General features: G+C 43.1%; 2 protein-coding genes across 11 annotated transcripts in view; one reads left to right on the top strand and one right to left on the bottom strand.

Moving 5' to 3' along the window:
* The window catches only part of LOC309652019 (PABIR family member 1-like), a 62027-nt gene extending 51873 nt beyond the window's left edge, over positions 1 to 10154 (bottom strand). Inside the window, exons 1-2 of one of the 3 annotated variants that reach the window (XM_082445473.1) lie at positions 6495 to 10154; positions 618 to 696 (exon numbers count right to left, since the gene is read on the bottom strand). In XM_082445473.1, the coding sequence (XP_082301599.1) occupies positions 618 to 696; positions 6495 to 6604 (189 nt within the window). In that variant the 5' untranslated portion in view covers positions 6605 to 10154. The other 2 variants (XM_082445472.1, XM_082445471.1) reach the window with 2 other exon arrangements.
* An 87-nt stretch (positions 10155 to 10241) lies between these two features.
* The window catches only part of PABIR2 (PABIR family member 2), a 79469-nt gene continuing 72338 nt past the window's right edge, over positions 10242 to 17372 (top strand). For 2 of the 8 annotated variants that reach the window (XM_082445430.1, XM_082445433.1), the window contains exons 1-2: positions 10246 to 11315; positions 13477 to 13555. In XM_082445430.1, the coding sequence (XP_082301556.1) occupies positions 11218 to 11315; positions 13477 to 13555 (177 nt within the window). In that variant the 5' untranslated portion in view covers positions 10246 to 11217. Of the gene's footprint in view, positions 11316 to 13476; positions 13556 to 17372 lie in introns of all 8 variants that reach the window. The other 6 variants (XM_082445435.1, XM_082445434.1, XM_082445429.1 and 3 more) reach the window with 4 other exon arrangements.

Genomic DNA, 17372 nt, shown 5'->3' with positions numbered 1-17372 from the left:
CTTTAAAATAGTTAACTATGTGTTATATGAATTTCACCTCAATAAAATGATTCATAGAGTGAATCATTTATTCACTTTGGCTTACTGATGTACAAGCATATTTCCTATGTTTACAGGATAATTTGTAGATGAGTTCTAATTTAGAGATTGCATTATAACACCATGTAAAACAAACTATATTTTCAATTCAAGATAAATGCGAGATAAAGTCCAACTCTAAGCCTGAAAACTACCCTTAGGAGAGCCTGCAAGTTTTCCTCTCAAAATTAGAATGTTCTTTTAAGAATTGTAAGCCAGATGGTTTTATATATAAAAGCAAATCTCAATGTTAAATCCATGTGGGATTTACAAGTTAATTCTGCTGCAGCTGCAGCAGCTGTACCAATCATAACCGCAGTCAATGTGTTTATTTTTCCTTCAGTAATGTTTAGAGCAATGTTTCTCAAAGTGGGAACTTGTTAGAGATGCAAATTCTCAGGCCCTGCCTGAGACCTCCTGAATCAGAAACTCTGGGGTTGAGGGCCAGTAGTCTGTTCTAACAAGCTTTCCGGGTGCACACTCAAGTTTGAGAACCACTGACTAAGACCAATAGTGCAAGTCTATAAGCATTTTCTTACCAGATAGTGCTGTGCCATACACGATGTACTGTTTCTTCGAGTTCTTAATGTATCAGATTGGAACACCTGTGAATTACCACTAAGAAGAAAAGGAAAACATTTGTCATTTAAAATCCATTACAAACATTTTTTAAAGAAATAACATTTCAAATCCTTAAACAACAATGCCATTGATGTAAATGGCTTCTTTGTGGAGACAGCTGTGCAGATGTAGAAAATAGAACACACACACACACACACACACACACACACACAAAGCCTTGGTTGGCTGAGCCTAAACAACTGTCCATGTAAGGTAAGGAATTCTCAAGCATGCCACGTTACCTCTAATCATGCTACCAAGAATAAATATAATTTATTGTGGCCTTGGAGAGACATCATTTTCTGTGTAAGCCTGTAACCGATTTAAATTTATGATTGAAGCTATTATGTGCTAGTACCAACTCCCTCTCGACTCCCAAACTTTCACATGAATGAGAGGGCTAGCCAGTAGCAGGGGTCGACAGAACTGGGATTTTCAGATATGTTTCATTTGGCCTACTCAGTGTTAAAAATGTTTTTGAATTAGTTGTGCACACTTGGAACAACTATGGAGATTTCACATAAAGAATCCAGATTCCAGATTTCTGGATTCTACTGAAAATTTGCAAGATTTTGCCACACTGGGCCACATTCCCCCATGGCAACAGTGTACTGAAGCTGAGCAGCCGCTGCATGCTGAAGATGGTCATTGTTCGTCCAGCTTTGAAGGTGCTCACCTGGCGGGCCTCGGCCTGATTTGAGGTTGGGACCCTGAAGAAGTCCTCTTTTCCTTTTTATGTTTTGTTTTTGTTATAACTTTAAAAAAATTATTTTATATTGGACTATAGTTGATTTACAATGTTGTGTTAGTTTCAGGTGTACAGCAAAGTGATTCAGTTATACGTGTGTGTGTGTGTGCGTGTGTGTGTGTGTGTATATATATATATTCTTTTTCAAATTCTTTTCCCATTTAGGTTATTACAGAATATTGAGCAGAGTTCCCTGTGATTTACAGTAGGTCCTTGTTGGTTACCTATTTTAAATACAGTCGTGTGTTGTTATAACGTTTTATTTGGAAACTGTTTAAGACTCACAAGAAATTGCAAAAAGAATAGAGAGAGTTCTCATGTACCTTTCATCCAGGTTTCCCCAGTGATAATAAGAAAGCATCTTTAACATGTTCTTTTCTGCCACCTATATCCAATCAGGTGCCAGGTCTTTTAGGTTTTACCTCTGTGATCTCTCATGTCCATCTTATTCCTTCCAGGCTCCTTGCCAAAAACCAATTCAAAGCATTTTTACTTTTCCACTGACTCTGCAATAGTCTAATTGGTCGGCTCACCTCTGTTCTTTCCCTACTGCAATCAGCTTGCTCTCCTGCTCAGAACTTTCAATGACTCTCTTCATCGCCTGCTGAATTCAGCTACATTCTTTCCTATAACTTTCAAAGCCTTCCACAATTTAGCTCCACAGACTTTTGGATTTCATAGACTGGGAAAATTTCAAAACAAAATCTTGGCACAAACATACAGTTGCTACCATTTTCTCTTGCCAAGTAAGGGCATTCTTTAAAAATCTCACCAACTATCAACACCATCATTTCATTTATAAAAGGATATTTTGTTATTAAAAAAAGCAGGACTACTATTAAAAATAATAATAATAAAGCAGGACTAACAATCTGAGTAAAATACAGTCCTGCCCAGGAAAGCATGCTGTAACTTTTTAAAACCATGGATTGGTAAAATGTCCCCTAGGATCAGCACTGGTCAGCAGATGAACATTTGGGAGCCAGTGATCCAGACAGAGTTGACCAGCATCCTGGAATACACCTATGCTTTCCTACTTCCAAGCCTGTTCCGTGTTCTTGGAATGCTGTCCAGCTATCTGGCCCCCTTTCTTCCAGTCTGCATCTTGTCAATCTGCTAGGGCCCATCTTAAATGCCACCTGTCCAAGAATCTTTCCTGTATCCCTCACCAATTCTGCTGTCACTTCTCACTCCCTTCTTTTAATTACCCTAGCACTTTCTTTCCCTAAGCACATGTCATTCTACCATACATTGAAGTCTTTTGAGTATTTATTTTCCCTATTAAAAGCTTATTGAGAGGCTCCCTGGTGGCACAGTGGTTAAGAATCCACCTGCCAATGCAGGGGACACGGGTTCGAGCCCTGGTCCGGAAAGATCCCACATGCTGCAGAGCAACTAAGCCCGCGAGCCACAACTACTGAGCCCACGTACCACAACTACTGAAGCCCACGTGCCTAGAGCCCGTGCTCCACCACAAGAGAAGCCACCGCAATGAGAAGCCTGCACACCGCAACGAAGAGTAGCCCCCGCTTGCCACAACTAGAGAAAAGCCCGCACATGGCAACGAAGACCCAACACAGCCAAAAATAAATAAATTTTTTAAAAAAGCTTATTGAGCCTAGATATACATCTTTGCAGAATAGTAACTTGCATATAACAGGCAGTAACTCAATATTTTTTGAGAGGATATATGTACAGGTCTAATTTTTACTTCCTTTCCCAGTTATTTTCCCCTACGAGAACAGGAATATATTTTAGCAGTCACTACTAGGAAGTTGGAGGGAAACTAATGGGTTACATATTCCACTGTCTTTTGTGGGGGGGGGTAATTCTTTTTTTTTAATTTTTATTGGGGTATAGTTGATTTACAGTGTTGTGTTAGTTTCATGTGTACAGCAAAGTGAATCAGTTATACATATACATATACCTGCTCTTGTTTAGATTCTTTTCCCATATAGGCCATTACAGAGTATTGAGTAGAGTTCCCTGTGCTACACAGTACGCCCTTATTAGTTATCTATTTTATATATAGTGGTGTGTATATGTCAACCCCAATCTTCCAATTTATCTCTCCCCCCGCCCAGGCTAATACTTAAGGCTGACAATTATATTCTCCCCTAAATTTTCGTCTGCCAATTTTATTTAATAAGACTATAACTGAAAAAAAAATCATTGAGGCAGCATATATTTCAACTGATATGAGTCACTCAACATGAATTCATAAAATCCTAGGTGATATCTAGAATTAAGTGCTACTTACAATTTGGAAAAAGTGAAAGTAATATAACTAGATAATGTTTAAGTGATCAGTAAGCAGTAATATAACTAGATAATGTTTAAATGATCAGTAAGCAGCTCTGTCTAAACTACAGTATATTTATGCCAGTTATATTCCCAAAGCAATCACTCTTCATGGCCACTATTCTTCTTCCAGGTTTGCACAAGTTTAATAAACCCGATAGTTGGCAAACTTTTTCTGTAAAGGGCCGGACAGTAAATGTTTTGGGCTTGGTGGGCCATACAATCTTCGTTGCAACTACTCAACTCTGCCAGTGTAGTGGGAAAGTGGCCCAAGGACAATAAGTAAACAAGTGGGTGTGGCTGTGTTCCAATAAAACTTTATTTACAAAACGAATCAGCAGGCTCAATTTGGCCCCCAGGCAGTAGTTTACCTTTCAAACAAAACTGAGGCAGTAACATTTTAAACGCAGGGTCAGGCTAGCGGTATTTAAAGGGGGAAGCCACTGGCAGAATCCAAGAATTTAATGTCTAATTCTAATAAGGGCCAGAGAAGTAGAAGAAAAAAAATACTACCTTTAAATAAAGTCACTGACACCGGTATTGAAGTCAGCCAACTAGAGGGGCTAAAGAGTATAAAGAACCAAGAGGTTTAAAACTTTTGACATTGGTATTTTTATTAATACAAGATGAACACAAAACTAGGCAGGACCTTCTTAAAAAATAGTGATACTTGTATTAAAGAGTTGACATTTAAAGAACAAATTCTGCAAATGCTGGTGCAAGAGAGACTGAAAGTCTTTATATACAGGAAACATCAAGCAAAATTGGAAAATTGCTTGAAAGAAGTGCAACGATATTTAGTGAGCTGTGATAGAGGCCAGGCAATGAGTATTAGAGGCCCACCTTAAGGAAAGTGGGAAAAGTGAGCAGTGGACATATGCAACTGCCAAGAACTGGGGGGAAGTGAATTCAACTAAGGCTCAGTGTAATTCTACTCTAAATTTTTTCTTGTTGATTACATGACCTCGGGCATGTGATATACCATTCCTATGCTACTTCTTTTTGACAGACAAGAGTCCCTGGACTTGGTCTGCTTTGTGGGTTAACTCCTACTAGATAAATATGCAACTGCCCCTAACCTTTCTGTACAAAATTCATTTCCTGCATCAGGATCTTAAGCTATGGAATTCAACACTGTAACCATGCTCTAATATGATAAAAGCAAAATTTTCAAATCCTTTGCAGAACAAAGCAAAGTATGAAGGGATAACTGGGATCACTCTTTGCTTCCAGGACTTCGAGGATCGGGAAAAGGGGCCTGGTCACCCACCCACCCCCGCCCCAGCACTTAATACATTAAACAGGATCCACACGTTCCTTCAAATATATATCCTCTGTCATCTACGTATTTGCAAATTGTTCATTTCATAAAGCCTTTCAATATAATGAACATTATCCTCAAGTGTTTTCTTCTACTAGCAGTGTGTCCAAAACAGCTCATTTATTCACACAACAGGATTTAGAGTAGAATCCTGAATTTATAGAATGTTCTTGTTCTCAGTACAACATGCAGAGCTGCCTCCACCCTTTATTTTTCTATCTGCCTGTTTAAAAAGGTAATGTATTATTTTCTGGTCACTTAGTTTGCTTTTCATTTTGTTACAACATATTCTCCCTTAACTCAAATGACCAGAAAGCTGCATCTGTTTAGTTAATCAGCTTAGATGTTGATTAGTAGTGGACAAAGCACTAGCCTAGGAGCTTGGAGACACAGCTTCCTAGTACTGGCTCTACTACTGACTATGGCATTTTGGAGATTCACGGGCCTGTTTCCCCATACATTAAACAAGGAAGATAGATCTGGTCTCTTGAGTTCCCTTGTAATGGTGAATGCATTTTTCAGACATTTTTACAATACTGAGAAAACCTTATGATACTGGGATGTGAGATCCACGACCTCACTTTAAAATTCTATTTTAAGAAATAATAAGCTTAAGTCATGCCAGATCTTTGGATATGTGCAGGAAATACAGTTAACCATCAGTTAGTTAAATCTTTTAAATCTTTTTTCATCAGCAGAGCTCTAAAGAGCCTTTTAGACATTTCCTCCCCCAACTCCTCCTCGAAAATCCCCACACCATTTAAAAAGCACAAATATACTGCATATCAGTCTGTGTGCTGTATGTATATCTGTGCTTTATACATATGAGAAAAAATTTTTCACCCACCAAGAACTAAGTAGGGGCAATATCGGCCATTGAGAATGCAAAATTTAGGAGATCAATTTTCTGTGATACCTAAACTTTTCATTCAAATAAAAACTAGGTGTAAAAAAGGCCCCAGCTTATTTGCTTGACAACTATTTCCATTCCAACTGTGCTGAAGGTGAAGGTCAGAGGTGACAAAGCAGCGGAGAGAATGACAAAAATTACAGTCATTACAGAAGATCTGAAGGCGAGGGTGGGGAGTGCACAGTTTCTTCAAGAGTGGGTAAGAGATGGGGTGAAGTTAGAAAAAGTCGTGCTCCAAACCGAATGATTGCTGCTTTCCGGTCGCGATGAACTGTCAGGACTTTCAGGTTCCTGTGTGCGCTCGCCCTCCGGTCAGCCCGCCCCGCCTCCCCCCGCCCCGCCTCCCCCCGCCCCCAGACTGAGGGTGGGATCTTCCGGACACCAGGAACACCGGACATACCTGCAGAACCTCGATGAATAAAGGGGTGGGAATGCTATTGGAAGTCACTTTTTTGCAACTCTTGCCACCCTCCACCGCCCCCGCTTGCCTCCTCCAGTATCTCAGTCCTGCTCACCCAAGCCCACTGATCAAAGGGACGCTGTTGGATCTTCTCAGAGTGTTGTCTTCTGTGGTGGTTGAACTCGGCAGCACCTCCAAGCCTAGTTCCATTTTCTCCTGTGCCATGTCCGTGCCGAAGCTTAGTTTGGAGCTCTCAAGGTTTTCTGGCTCCCGTTCACATAAGCACAAGTCAAAGTGAGGAGCTGATGTAGGGAGAGAGGAAAAAGGGGGGAAAGAGAAGAAAGGAGGAAGCTCTTAGACGAGTGCGTGCTCACATTTGCAGCCCTACCATCCCTAACACCGGTGGGTGGGCACAAAGTGGGGCAGGACTGGCTCCGACCCTCCTAACTCCCAAGCTCGGGGCACCAACACTGAGATCCTCCACCTCCAAGCCTGTAATGAAAATGAGGAATTTATCTTAATCCGTGAATCCTTCTCCTTTATTTCTCTCAGCCAAGGCAACCCCGGCTAAGCCTCTCCGGCTCAAACAAAAACTACAACCTGCAGCCCTGGATAAATCATTTGGGCACCGCCCCTCTGCGCATGCGTCCTGGGTCCGGCCCGCTGACGCCTGTTTACCACGCAAGCAATGAGCATTAGCGCAGGCGCTTGTGTTATTCTTGCTGGGGGTGCACAGGCAGTGAGGGAGCCGTCTTTCCCCCCCAAACCCGGTTCTCTCTTCTCTCTCCCTAGTGCAGATTCACCTTGGTTGTTCTTCCGCTCCTGTGTTAACCCTGGCGTGGTTTCGTTAACCATTATTTAGCAAAGAAAGAATGGAATAAGGTGTATGGGAGCGCCATCCTTTCTGCCCTAAGTCTAATACTCAAGTTTTCTCAGTTTTGGTTAGCCCAGTGTCCCCTTATGACTGAGGCCAACAAGCTTGTTACCTCCCAGGACGAATTTTTCCATCGTGTTACAACAGACACCCTACACCTTTGCAATTTAAAAAACACTGAAGCCTGGGGGTGTGGGCGGGGACACTTTTAAGTGCTTATAGACGACCCACTCCCAAAGGGTCCTGGTAAGGCGCTAACACAATTGAACCAGTCGCACAAACAAATCATTGTCTTCCGTGTGTGTGTGTTTTACCATAATCATACAGTATATTTTTACAATGAATAAAACCTAGCTGCTCAAAGCTATTCATCTAAGAAAAAAATTGGGGTTAAAGCAGGGAGGCTTATTTTCTTAAAGCAAGTATCTCAGAATTTAGTATACATCCCAGTGTTGCCATTTAACAATGGCTCGAAACATTCTAAGAACTGCTCTTAGAATTTTTCACCACCAGTTAACGAGACACAGTGAGTAGTGAAATCTTAACTCCGTGCTAATAATTTTGAAAAACCACACATTTTAGGAACCATATAGAGAATTGGCAGAGAAGTTAAGTGAAACGAGTGAAATGGGAGTTATTAAAATAGTCATAACGTGGTATAGCACTTTACAGTTGTTTTCACATACTTATCTCAATTGGTTCAATCATTAACCTTGCTCAGCTAATCAGGGGTGAATTTAAAATAATGGGATTATCTTGAGACAGTTCATGACAAGTTCATGTATAACATGAAGTATCATAATCATTCTTCATTCATTCTGAGAATAGACTAAGGAAAGTGTAGTTATATTGGGCAGAATTAGGTTACCTAAACCCTAGACATGAGGACGATTTGGAGTCTCCATTCCTGATATGACAGGTTAACAATCGCTACCATTTGGGGGGCACTTATTATGTGCCAGGTACTGTCCTAAGCACTTGAAATATGTGATCGCATTTAATGCTTACAGTAACTCTGTGAGTTAGGCGCCATCACAATGCCCATTTTTCAAAGGAGGAAACCGAAGCCGGGAGGGGTTACTCAAATTACAACTACTAAGTGGCAAAGCCAAGATTCCTCTGCCCTTCTATTTAAGTGAAAAGACAGACCAGGCGCCTCTGGATATTTCTCTGGACACTATTTTTGTACCCATAAGTACTCGATAAATACTTATTAAATTATTTTATGAATAAATACAGGTTTAAATAACCTGTCCTTCACAGCTATCCTGTAAAGTAGGTAAATCATTTCTATTCTACAGTTGATAAAATTCCAGAGAGATTAATGGCACATAACTAGGTAGCAGTAGAATCTGGGCTGGTACCAAGATTCCTGAAAGCCACTGCTGAAGTTCCCAGGGTAAGCTGGAAAGTTTATGAAGGATGGCAGCTAAAGCTTAGTAAAGTCAGGGTGACTGCAGAAGGCAATGGTTAAATACAGAACAGAGGGTCAAAACCAAACTGTTTGAATAACAGAAAAATATGGAGTACATCGGAAAACAGGTAGCTCTTACCTCCACTCTACTGCTTATTTTACTTTTCAAAGAGTTTGTTACTATTCTTGGCAGGTAATAAGGTTTAATGGATATATTCTGAATGAATAGACCAATCAAATCTCATCATGTCTAAACATTACTGATATCTAAACACAGAGCTCGTGTTTCTAATCCAGCTGGCAGGAGAATATAGGCAATTTAAAGGAAACTATCTAAAAGTGGTTTAAAAACTCTATTACGGTCAGAACACATAAATATTGAGGATTAAAATGACGATTAGGCTTGGCAAGTTTTTTTTTACTTACTTACTTACTTACTTACTTACTTATTTATTTATTTATGGCTGTGTTGGGTCTTCGTTTCTGTGCGAGGGCTTTCTCTAGTTGTGGCAAGCGGGGGCCACTCTTCATCGCAGTGCGCGGGCCTCTCACTATCGCGGCCTCTCTTGTTGCGGAGCACAGGCTCCAGATGCGCAGGCTCAGTAATTGTGGCTCACGGGCCCAGTTGCTCCGCAGCATGTGGGATCTTCCCAGACCAGGGCTCGAACCCGTGTCCCCTGCATTGGCAGGCGGATTCTCAACCACTGCGCCACCAGGGAAGCCCAGCAAGTTTTAATATGGTACATATGAGTTGAAGAAGCAGGTAAAACTATTTTTACAAAAGATGAATTTTTCCTTTTTTTTATTTTAAATTTCCTGATTATTAAGTTTCCTGTATTTTTTAGGTATGTATGATTAACACAGCACAGAGGCCATCTCTCTCCCAGGGTCATTCAAGTGGTGAGGATTAAATGAGTTAATATTTCTAAAGCTCTTAGAATACTGCCTAGCACACAGTAACTGCTACGCAGATGTTCAATAAAATAAGTAATTCCAGGTCTCACACAAGCTGAATCGTGATCGTTAGCGTCTTCGTTCGTAAAGCCGAGGGAAAAAAAAATTCTGGTTCTGCTACTTGTTCGTCAGGACTTTACCTAATATCATTGAAGCGAACGGTGCTTGTATAATGGAGATGAGTGTTTCTCACTAACTATATGAACTCTCACTAGATTCTCTTTATTTTTACCCCATTGCTTTTGTTTATTCACTTCCCTTTGGTCTAGTGCATCCAAATGGATGATCTGAAAAAGAAATCTGCCCCTCCAGACAGAGACCAACTAAGTCGAGGGATTTAAGAAATGAGCGAGGATCACGGAAGTCAGAGCATACGAATTGGGAACGAAAAAACGTGGAAACCACGTGTTTCTTTTTCCCGTGAATACTGGCCCAAACTCCTCCAGAAAGATGATGCTCCAGTATCTCCAAACGATTGGTCCTTTTCAAAATCGGGCGCCAGGGTCCCCGGGCCAATGCAGTCAAAAAGGGCTCCAGGCCCCCTGGAAACGCTCCTCCCCTTTGGAGGAAGTTTGCCGGGCGGGGCTCCCACGCATGCTCCGTGCCCGCGGGCCCATTGGCGCGGCCGCCGGGCGCGTGCGCAGGACCCGATGGGTCCCCGGACGCGGAAGACCTGGCCCCGCGGAGGTTCCCGCTTCTGAGGCGTGAGAGGCGGCAGGTTGTAGAATTTGGCCTTGGCTCCGAGGGGTTCCCCCGGGCCATTAGAACCCAAGACCGAAAAAGGAGGCACCGCGGCGGCGGCTGGTCGAACCCCCCACCTGTCCTCCAGGCAGGGAGGGGGAGCGAGGAGGAGAAGCACCGATCGCAGGGCTGAGGAGCCTCCGGACCGGGTCCCGGAGCATGGGGGACTGGACCGGGTCCCCGAGCATGGGGAGCTGGAGTCTCCGAGGCTGCCCGGCCGGGCCCTGCCCGACTGTCAGCTCCTCGGTGCTAGTGCTGCCCGGGCAGCTGGGGTGTCTGTAGCCCGGCCCCGCTTGAGGTCGTTGGCCAAAAGATAGCAGCATGAGTTCCGCCGCTGCCTAGTTTCCTCCCCGTCCTTCTCTTCTCCCTCCTTTCTCTCTCCTCTTCCCCATACTTCGTCCTTCTTCTTTCACTCCCCCTCGCTCCTCTTTTCCCTGCACCCTACCCTCCTCCTTTCCCCCCGTCTTCTTCTTTTCCCCCTTCTGTCCTCCTCCTTTTACCCTGTTTGTCTTCCTGCTTTTCCATCTATCCTTTTTCCCTCCCTCTTGCTCTTTTACCTCCTCTTTCCATCCCTCTCCTTCCTCGTTCCTCTTCCTTTATCCTGTCACCCTCCACCACGACCTCTCCACCCTCCTCCCCTCCCTCACTCTCATCCTCCCTTCCTCATCCTCATCCTCCTTCCCTCCCCCTCCTCTCCTGCTTTTCTCCGCCCCCGCCCCCAAGCCTCCGCCCCTTAGCCCCCGCCCCCAGCTGCCGGTCCCCAGCAGCTCAGTCCTGCAGTGAGAGTCCTGGGAGTCCATAGCTAAGCACCAGGAGCTGAGCGCTGTCCGCCGTGCCTGCCGGCAAGTCTCCGACATGGCTCAGGAGAAAATGGAGCTGGACTTTGAGTCTGACACATCTGACGGGGTCACCCTGAGGAGATCCAACAGCGCTCCCCTGATCTATGGGCTCAGGTGAGCACGGTTGGGGAGGATGGAGTGCAGGGTTCAGGGGCTCCTCGACCCCCTGCAAGCAGTCTTCCTTCCCTCAAGTGAGAGTTGGAGCTCATTTGGGTCCTCCATGCTGAGGGGGTGGGGACTTGTCTGCTTGACAGTAACTTGGGTCCCAAGGTGGAGTGAAAGTTTGACCCCAAACTCTGGGCAGTGTGGGGAAAATGGGGCCCTCTCTACCTGGGGCTCTGTTGGCCCACTGTAAAAGAAACTACAGGAAGCTTCTGGCTCTTCTAACAGGTTGCTTGCCCTGCCTAATTTACACCACTGAATGTCAGACTGAAGCCCCTGGAACTAGGATTGCAACTTGACACCTGCGTCTAAGAGTTGCTATTTCTAAGCTTAGTTTAGGAACCCTGGCATTAACACAGGTTTACTTCAATAAATCACAATTTATCTAATAACTTGTAATATAAATGGCGTATTCATGTCCTCTTAAGTGATTGGGATTTGTCATAATGTTTTCAGATCCTAAAACGGCCTGAAACGCATTCTGGTCAATAAAAAAAGAAGGGTGGCATGTCAGTGAAAGCACAGGTTTTCGAAAATAATCGAAAGAATTGACCCTTGAATTGTAGTGTAAGGTCTTGCGTTTTCATGTGAATTAAGTCACCAGAGGGTCTATTTTAAGGTAGACTCTTGTGATAGTGAAGGTTAGGTTGGCAGATGTCTTGAGCCTATTACATTTCACTTTTGTAAGTGGGCAGTTCATCTTAGAGCCAATTCATGAGACCCTGTAGAAATGGAATGACTCCAAAAAAGGGGATGGGGGTAGAATTAGCCAAAAACACTAATCAGGCACAGTGAAGGCAAAGGAAGAGGTAATCCTTGTCTGTCAAACTGATTAGAATATCTTTATTTTGGGGAAAAAACAGATTCACCTTTTTTTTTTTATATTTCAAAACTGAGGGAATGGTGGAGTGACTCTTTGCTTTTCTAATGCTGTCCTCAGCTCTACATTTATTTTTGACACTATAGGAATAAACTGGTCTTTTCTGGTTGTCTTTTTGAATCTCATAAGCCAGCAATTGCTGGAGACTGGGGTGATCCTGTTGACCTGCATTTAGACTGTTGTAGAAATAACATGCTGGGTTTTTTTTGAATCATGATTTAAGTAATTATTTGAAAGGTGGCATGATGCGACAGAAGAAGGAGTGAGGCGACCAGGCCTAGTCCCAATTTTCTCCCTAACTGGCTGTAATCAGGAATGAGTCACTTAGCCTTGTCGAGTCTCTGTTTTCTCATTTAAAATTTCAAAGAGCTGGATTAGGTGATCTCCACGGTCCCTTGAAGCCCAATCCAGTTCAGCCCTGAAAATCCTTCTTGACCTCTTGTCCTGGGCATGGCACTCTGCTAGGGACTGCAGGGATGACCAAAACACCTCTACCAAGGGGTTTAAACCACACGCACACTTTCCTTTAATAAAAAAGTCGGTGTCTGAAGAAGCATCTGATTTCCCATTGTGCTCCCACCCAATGCAAAGGAGGGAATGATCGCATTAGGTTTGTGCAATGAAGAGAGGCTTTGTGGAGGGTCTGGCATTTTCGATGGGTGTTGGAGGAGAGGAAGGGTTTGGACAGATGGTGGTGGGAGGGAAGGCATTTGAGGCAGAAGGGGCAACATGAGCAAGACTCCAGGTGTGCTGATGTAGTTGGACAGCAGGGTTCCAAAGTAGAGCACATGTTTAGGGCAATAGTGGGAGATGTGCTGATAGGGCTCCCACTGGAGATCAGGGCTCCCCAGCCCTTCTCACGGCACGGCACATGTAGAAAGCAGTAACATTTGCGGGTAGGTCCTCTGGGGTAAACAGATGAGGCTGCCAGTGTCTGGTGGTAACCGGTCTGGGGGCGTGAGTTCTGACCAGAAGGAGCTGGCGACAACCAGTCTGGAGCTCCGCCCCATACCTCTCCTAGCTGTCCCGCAACCCGGAGGAGATCAGTATCAGCCAACCTGTAATCCACTGCACACCCCTCCGGAAGCTCTGAAGAGGACGGTGAGGAGTTGATTCATTTTATCAAACAAGGAGCCGTTGTCGATTTCAGTGTTAACCAGAGAGCTGGCGTTAATACAGTCGAAGGATATCTTATATGAGAAGACATTAATCATTTTATTCTTTATTTTTCAGTGACCTTTCCCAGGTTTTTCAACCTTACACGTTTAGAACTCGGAGGAATAGTACAACCGTGATGAGCTGTCACAGCTTGGTAAGTGCAGGAGTAAGTATCGCTAGTAGTTGCGATCGGGGGAAGCACTTTAAAATGTACCTCTTTCTTGAGGTGATGTGCTAGGCACCACTGCTTACAAAAGAAACAAATGATTTTACCTGTCTTGTTTACTGCTCATGCTGTGGCTATTTTCAGCTTTTGGTGCAAAAAGGAAACCTGGTTAGAAATTTTTCTTGGCTGTGGGACTTGGTATTTTTAAACATTGTTCCTTGTTTTTTGTTACTACTTGCATCATGGTTGTGAGGTAAGTCAGGATTAACTTCTAATTATAACTGAGAACAGTGGTCTTTATTTGTCCTAGGATGCAAAAATCATGTATATGGTAGCAGAGTGTTTACTTCTGTTGGACAGTGCTATCTATTCAAAGTAAAGTCTATTTGAAAATGCTTGGATTTGTATTCCAGTAGAGGTGCTGATGGTGACTGGTCTATATAGCCAGAGCCATCAGGAAACACCTTTTTCATTGGTTGGTTGTGTTGGGGGAAATTATGATGAGGTTTTTACGTAGTAGCCCTTCACACGTGGAGCCCACTTATCCGGTAATTGCAGCGCCCTGGAAGATACGAGATGTAAGCAAATAGACCTCTAAAGGGCTGAACCAGATTTCCATAGACTGTGCACAAAGGTTCATCAGTTTATTTGTAGGAGGGGCTCTCTGACCTCTGAATCATCTAAAATTTATGCACAATTATAATAAGCTTCCAACCCAGTAGTGTGTGAGAAGCAGCAAATCAGAAGAGGTACATTTGGGTTAAAGGTGTATTAGCAGCAAGGGAGGAGAGGGGAAGACTGAAAAGCGGGCAGAGGTTCTTACAAAATCAGCCCGTGGCTTGGTCTTAGGGCTGAGAGCCTGTTAATAGACCCTGAGGGTGTCACTGGCGTTGAACTGTAAAATCACTGATGTTCCTACAGATACCTGGGTCATTAACCTTTCCTTAAATTATAGTAATACCTACACTCATATGGTATTTTACATGTTACAAAGTACTTTCACACATTTAATTCTCACAGCAACCCCTGTGAAGTAGGCAGGGCAAAAGATGTTTTTCCCAATTAAAAGAGGCAACAGCTAAGACTCAGCCGATCTAAGTAACTTGCTCCGAATCACACAATTAGTAAGTGGCAGAGCTGGGATTAGAATAGAGATCTTCCAGTGCCATTCTGTTTGGTCAAATCTGTTTAAGAAATGGGGGTGGGGAATATAACACTTTTGAGAAAGATTTCCAGCTGAAGTGGCTACAGCTACTTCAAGGGGGAAATGGTAGCTCTCTGGAGATTTCATTTACTGTCCCTTCTTCCCTGAGGATACTAGAACATAGAACTACTCGTTTTTGCTGTATATGTGAAAAATGTTTCTATATGTTCTACAGCCGTGTTCTGATCTCAATAGCATAGCAAAGAAGGGAAAATGATTTTGCTCCTCTGAACTTCACTTGGCTCTTTTCTAAGATGTAAAGATTCTTATCAACTCTGGCGGGGTGCATCTCTCACTAATAGCCTTCCTTCTGGCTCTACTGAAATGCACGAGTTTGCTGAAGGGGCCGCGTGGACCCACTGTTCTTTATTGATCCCTATTCTCTCCTCACCCCGTCCCCTTTTCCTCTCTGGCTTTTTGGTTTTGGACGCCTTCCCCAGCACCCTTTGGCTACTCTTATTATAATATTGATTACACCATATGCATTATGTCACCGTGTGCTCTACAAATCTTAATATACTTACCTATGTCCCGTCTTAACCTTCACAAAGTAAGGTGTTGCAGGCTGAAATGGAAAGGGCTGGTGGGGGGGGCGGGGCTGAAGAAAGAGACGTGCAGATCTAGAACCTTCATTATTTAACTGATTAGCTAGAAAGGCAGGGAGAAGGAGGACTCAAGAGTGACTGAAATTTTGTTTCTTGGTGACCAGGGGAAAAGTGTTGCCTTTATTCTGGGTAGAGAATTAAGAGGAATTGGTCGTTTGAAGGGAAAGCAGATATATTCTTTCCAGGCACGTTGGGTTCAAGGTGCCAGTGGCCCCATGCTGTTCTCCAAAGCAATATTCAAAAATCTTCTCAGAAACGACAGTCGTCCTGCCTCACCCCCTTTCACTTTCAGCAGATGACCCTTCTCACTTCTCAGAGAAGGCAGACACCTCTCTTCCATAACCGGCAGCTTTCTTCTCCTGGAAGTGTCTTTCCCTTCACATGGGGTGCTTTCTGCTAATGGTTGGGAATTTGTCGGACTCCCCTGTGCCTTTGCTTAGTCTGTCGTCTCTGCTCTATCTTGTGTCCTCAGTCTCTTCCTTGCTGGCTCTTTCCCTCCCACCTTCTTCTCCCGACTCACACATCTCGTATCTGGAAGACAAGCTTCTCTCTTTTTCGTACATCTGTCTTTCCCTTTTTCCCTTCCCCTCTCCGAGCTTTTTCAAAGTTTAATCCACACTCAGCTGCCTCTGATTCCTTGCCAACAATTCAGCCAGTTTATAATCTCACTACATCTACCACAACTCCACTTCAAAACCATGCTGCTGAAGTCCCCAGTATCAGGGGCCTCTGTTCTGGTCCCGTTTAAGCCCTTTGCTCTAACATCACACCATTAACTGGCGCCTCCTTGAGGTTCTTGGCTTTTTGCTCAGCCCATCCATTGCTCTTGTTGCTGGTACTAGACACAGCTCTGCTGTTCTCTGTCCCTCTTGCGGGTCTACTCTCCAGTTCTGTCTCAAATCGACGAGTTGTGTGTGATATAGATGTACCATCTAAGCTTGTGACTTTCTCCACAGTCAGCTTCTGGCAATCCGTACTTTGGCTTTCCTGATTATTTCGTTGCCTTTGGGGTTTCTTTTGTTCCCTGACTGACATGTTCATGCTCTCTGCCACAGTATCCTGATGGAGTCTTTCCTGCCTTATTTACTTGCCTAGTAGCTTAGCATTTTTCAAATGACCTTATCAAGAGTTCACCAGCAAACATGTATTACTTTCATAATGGAAAAAAATACTTTTGGAAAGGAATTTACTGGTAAAGTTTTTCTCGTTTCAAAGCCTAGGAGAGGAAGAAGTAAAAGAAAGGGGTGGGAAATGAAGGGATCTCTTTTGAGGTAAAATCTTATTTTAGTGGATAACTTTTAAAAAATTTCACCGAAATTAGCTTTTGCCTAAAATCCTTCGAGCAGTTTATCACCATTTTATACTGCTCACTACATGAGTATTTTTTAAAGTTTGAATAGGATAGGGGCTCTTGTAGCAGGATAATTGTCATATTTGGTTTTATAGTATTACAAATTCATTTGCATTTCATCATGGAATAAATAGTAGTTGTTTACATTATGGCTATAGACTCTCCCCCCGCCAACCACTCAGTAAGATGTTGATATAAATTGTACCTTACATTTCATGATCAGATTATGATGATTCTGAAGGAACATAATTTGGCCCCCAAATCATTTCATCTTTGTGTTATTAAAAAATGATCTAAGGGAAAGCAACAGTTATCTTAAAAATGCACCTTGCCTCTACATTGATTTTTTTCTGAACTAGTAAGCTTTGTGGTGATAGCGTTAGTGATCGAATTTTATAATTGACTTAGATCATGCAAGTAAAATCTCCTTATTGCAGTTTTAAAGTTTTTTCGATAAACATTAATCATAGACAATATATTATATTGGGCTTATTTGCTCGTCTTCCTCCGTCGGTGCATTGGTAATAAAAATGAATAGAATCAGTGTTTTTGCTTTCCCTTTGTATAGAGTTCCTTATTTTAGATAAGTGAGGTCATGGCTATTTCTAAGACCTGGAGTCTCTTTTTACATAAACGTACACGGCT

This window comes from Balaenoptera physalus, assembly GCF_965194825.1.
Source record: "Balaenoptera physalus genome assembly, chromosome: X".
Lineage (NCBI taxonomy): Eukaryota > Metazoa > Chordata > Mammalia > Artiodactyla > Balaenopteridae > Balaenoptera > Balaenoptera physalus.
Note: the sequence above shows the minus strand (reverse complement) of the source record. Positions and strands in the feature narration are given on the sequence as shown.